Raw genomic sequence first — 3,829 nt, 5'->3', positions numbered from 1 at the left:
CAGCCCTGGTCCCATGAATCCTCTCTCTCTCTCTCTCTCTCTCAGCTTTATAAAGAAATGCAAACTGCTCTAATTATTCTGCCTCTTTTTACTGCTCAGTCATATCTGGGTACAGATTGCACCTGTGGCTGCAGCCAGAAAACAAAACCCCTAAGTGTCCATCCAGCTCCATTGCATTGGGAATAGGACCATTGACATGGTGGTGGATGCTACCTTCAGCCTGTTTGCTTTTCTCCTGCTTTGTCCTCTTCCCTCCACAGCAATGGAGAACCAGACAGTGGTGAGCGAGTTCGTCCTCCTGGGCCTGACCCATCTCCTGGTACTACAGCGCCCTCTCTTCATTCTCTTCCTCCTGCTCTACGTGACCAGTCTGTTGGGTAATGGGGCCATCATAGCTGTGGTGCTGGCTGAGCCCTGGCTTCACACCCCCATGTACTTCTTCCTGGGCAACGTCTCCTGCCTGGACATCTTCTACTGCACGGTCACCATTCCCAAGATGCTGGTCAGCTTCCTCTCGAGGCGCCAAACCATCTCCTTTGCTGGCTGCCTGGCCCAGCTCCACTTCTTCCACTTTCTGGGCAGCAGTGAGGCCATGCTGCTGGCTGTCATGGCCTACGACCGCTATGTGGCCATTTGCAACCCGCTGCGCTACAGGCTGGTCATGAGCCCACAGACCTGCCTGCTCCTGGCAGTGGCCACCTGGTCCAGTGGCTTCCTGCATGCCCTGATGCACACGGTCATGATATCTCAGGTGAATTTCTGTGGCCCCAATGAAATCCAGCACTTCTTCTGTGACATCAAGCCCCTACTGAGCCTGGCCTGTAGCAGCATCCACCTCAATTTGACCCTGCTCAACATCATTACCGGGGGCATTGGTCTGGGTTCCTTTGCCCTCACACTCCTCTCCTACCTCTACATCATCTCCTTCCTTCTCCTGAAGGTCCGCTCCCAGAAAAGCAGGAGAAAGGCCTTCTCCACCTGCATCTCCCACCTCATGGTAGTGGCACTGCTCTATGTGCCGGTCATCTTCAATTACATGCTCTCCTCTGCGGAAAGCTCCTCTGAGAGGGAGCTGGTTGCCACCCTCATGTACAGCGTTGTCACCCCAGCCCTGAACCCCCTGATCTACACCCTGAGGAACCAGGAAGTGACATCTGCTCTGAGGAAAGCGCTAAGGAGAAACTGCTTCCTTGGAAAAGAATAACTAAAGTAGAGACAATAATCAATGCAACAAAGGGTCTGACTCTGATATTGTCACGGGAAGTGGGCTGTACAATGTAAGGCACAGTTCTGCATGGGGCACATACTTTAGGGAAACATATTAATTACCATTTATTGTATTATTTGCATTACACCCGTGCAGAGAAATCACAGGGTAGGGAACCATGCTAAATTGTCATTGTCATCTCTATCTGCATTACAGTTGTGCCAAGCGAAGAGAGCATTGGGAATGATTGAATCATCATTGTTCTAATGCTTTTTTTTTTTTAACACCAGTGCGAACGAAATAGACTGCTGCAAATAGAAGTGAATGGATTTTTGTGCTGGCATGGAAAAGTTAATTGAAAATTATGTATATATATTTGGCAACATTTTCACTGGAGAACTTTGCCTGTTCATCAAAAAATGGAACACCCGAAAATCAGAAATATTTTGGTTTTCAGCAACCAAACACCCAAAATATTATTATGAAAACTGCCCCAAACCAAAAAAGTTGGGGGAGAAGGGGGAGGGAGAGATGTTTGACCAATTTTTTTCAGGGTTTCAGGTTTTGATCAAAATTTGAAAAAATTTGAAAAGAGCAGACTCATTCCGTGAACAGTTTCGTTTAGTCAAAACTCAATTTTTTAATTAAAATAAACAAATTTGATGGAAAATTTTCAATAAACTTTTATTAGCATCCTGTGTGACTTATTATTGTTACCATCGCAGGGTGGTAGAAATCTGCAAGTAAATTTGCTGCAGAGATTTCATTTTAACAGAAGTGGTAAATATTTAGTTTTAAGAAATGTAAAAGTGACAAAAATGGCTATTGCAAATAACCTATAATTGTTTTTTCATGTTGGGTTTGTTCGGATTGGGTTGACAATGTCAGAAATTTCCACTTTTTAAACAATTTGAATCAAGTGTCTCACTTTTTTCTGACTGCCGTTTGACAAAACCTTATGAGCTCCTAGGAAATGAAAGATTAAAGGATTGGAGAACATGCTTTATAGTCGTTCACTCAAGGGGATCATTCTATTTAGCTTAGCAAAGAGATGGTTAAGGAGTGACGTGATCAGAGTCCATAAGTACCTACATGGAGAACAAATATTTAGTAATGGGCTCTACTGGCTAGTAGACACAGGTGTAACACAATGGAAGTTGAAGCTAGACCAATTCATGCTGGAAATAAAGTGTACATTTTTAACAGTGAGGGTGATTAATCACTGGAAGAACTTAGCAAGGGTTGAGTGGATTCTCCATCAATGACAATTTTAAAATTTCCAAGGGGCTAAAGGAGTGCACTGCCATTGGTGTTCTTGGGACCTTTCCTGAGACAGAGGCTGGAGGTCAATATTTGCTGGTTGTTCTGGACTGCTTCACAAAAGGGCTTGATGAGGCTTATCCAGTAAGACCTCCAGAGCTGTGACAGCAACTGGGGTCCTAGTGAATGAATTCTTCACCACATTTGGGATCCTGGATGAGTAACACACAGATCAAGGGACACACTTTGAATACAAAGCGTTTCTGCAGATTTGGGAGATTCTAGGGCTCCTTAAAACCTGCCCCACCCCAGCACACCCTCATCTGATGGGATGGAGGAAAGGTTCAATAGGACGCTGGGAGTTGAGCAGGCTGCCTTTCTAGAACAGCACCAAAGGGTCTGGGGCCAGCATGTCCCATTCCTTATAGCAGTGGTCTTCAACCAGGGGTACACGTACCCCTGGGGGTACGCAGAGGCATAGGCGCCAACTTCCTCTCTACCTGGGGGGTGCTCGACCCCCCCCCGCCCTATGCCCACCCCCACTCCATCTCTTCCTCCAAGGCCCCACCCCTGCCCTGCCTCTTCCTGCCCCCACTCTGTCTCCTTCCTGCCTCTACCCGCTCCCTCCCCCGAGCGCACCCCATCCCCGCTCCTCCCCTTTCCTTCCAGTGCCTCCTGCATACTGCTGAACAGCTGTTCTGTGGCGTGCAGCAGATGCTGGGAGGGAGGGGGAGGAGTTGATCAGCGGGTCTGCCGGTGGGTGGGAGGCACTGGGAGGAGGGAGCTTGGCTGCCAGTGGTTACCAAGCACCCGCTAATTTTTTTCTGTGGGTGCTCCAGCACTGGATCACCCATGGAGTTGGCGTCTATGCACAGAAGTCTTCCAGGGGGTACATCAACTCTACAGAAAAAGCACTAGTCGAGTCAGTACAAACTACAATTTCATACAGCCAATGACTTGTTCATATTGCTCTATAGACTATACACTGAAATGTAAGTACAATATTTATATTACAATTAGGGCATTCAAGCGATTAAAACATTAATCACACAATTCAAAAAATTAATCGTGTTTAATCACGTGATTAACTGCATGATTAATTGAGCTGTTAAACAATAATAAAATACCATTTATTTAAATATTTTTGGATGTTTTCTACATTTTCAAATATATTGATTTTAATTAAACACAGAATACAAAGTGTACAGTGCTCACTTTATATTTACTTTTTATTACAAATATTTGCATTGTAAAAAACAAAATAAATAGTATTTTTCAATTCACCTAATACAAGTACTGTAATGCAATCTCTTTATCATGAAAGTTGAACTTACAAATGTAGAATTATGTACAAAAATAACT

The 3,829-nt window shown here is 44.9% G+C and overlaps 1 protein-coding gene across 1 annotated transcript; it reads left to right on the top strand.

The window, feature by feature from the left end:
* Positions 1-262: 262 nt before the first annotated feature.
* Positions 263-1,204, top strand: LOC112125786 (olfactory receptor 12D3-like). The gene has a single exon (XM_024224166.1). It carries the CDS (start codon positions 263-265, stop codon positions 1,202-1,204), a length of 942 nt encoding a protein of 313 aa, XP_024079934.1.
* The last annotated feature ends 2,625 nt before the right edge of the window (positions 1,205-3,829 follow it).

This window comes from Terrapene carolina, unplaced genomic scaffold (genome assembly GCF_002925995.2).
Source record: "Terrapene carolina triunguis isolate 2854851 unplaced genomic scaffold, T_m_triunguis-2.0 Scaffold29359, whole genome shotgun sequence".
Lineage (NCBI taxonomy): Eukaryota > Metazoa > Chordata > Testudines > Emydidae > Terrapene > Terrapene triunguis.
The sequence above is the reverse complement of the archived record's forward strand: the minus strand, read 5'-3'. Positions and strand labels throughout refer to the sequence as shown.

Excerpts from the sequence above, each read along its gene's own strand:
- LOC112125786 (XM_024224166.1), top strand. The coding sequence starts at position 263 with ATGGAGAACCAGACAGTGGTGAGCGAGTTCGTCCTCCTGGGCCTGACC.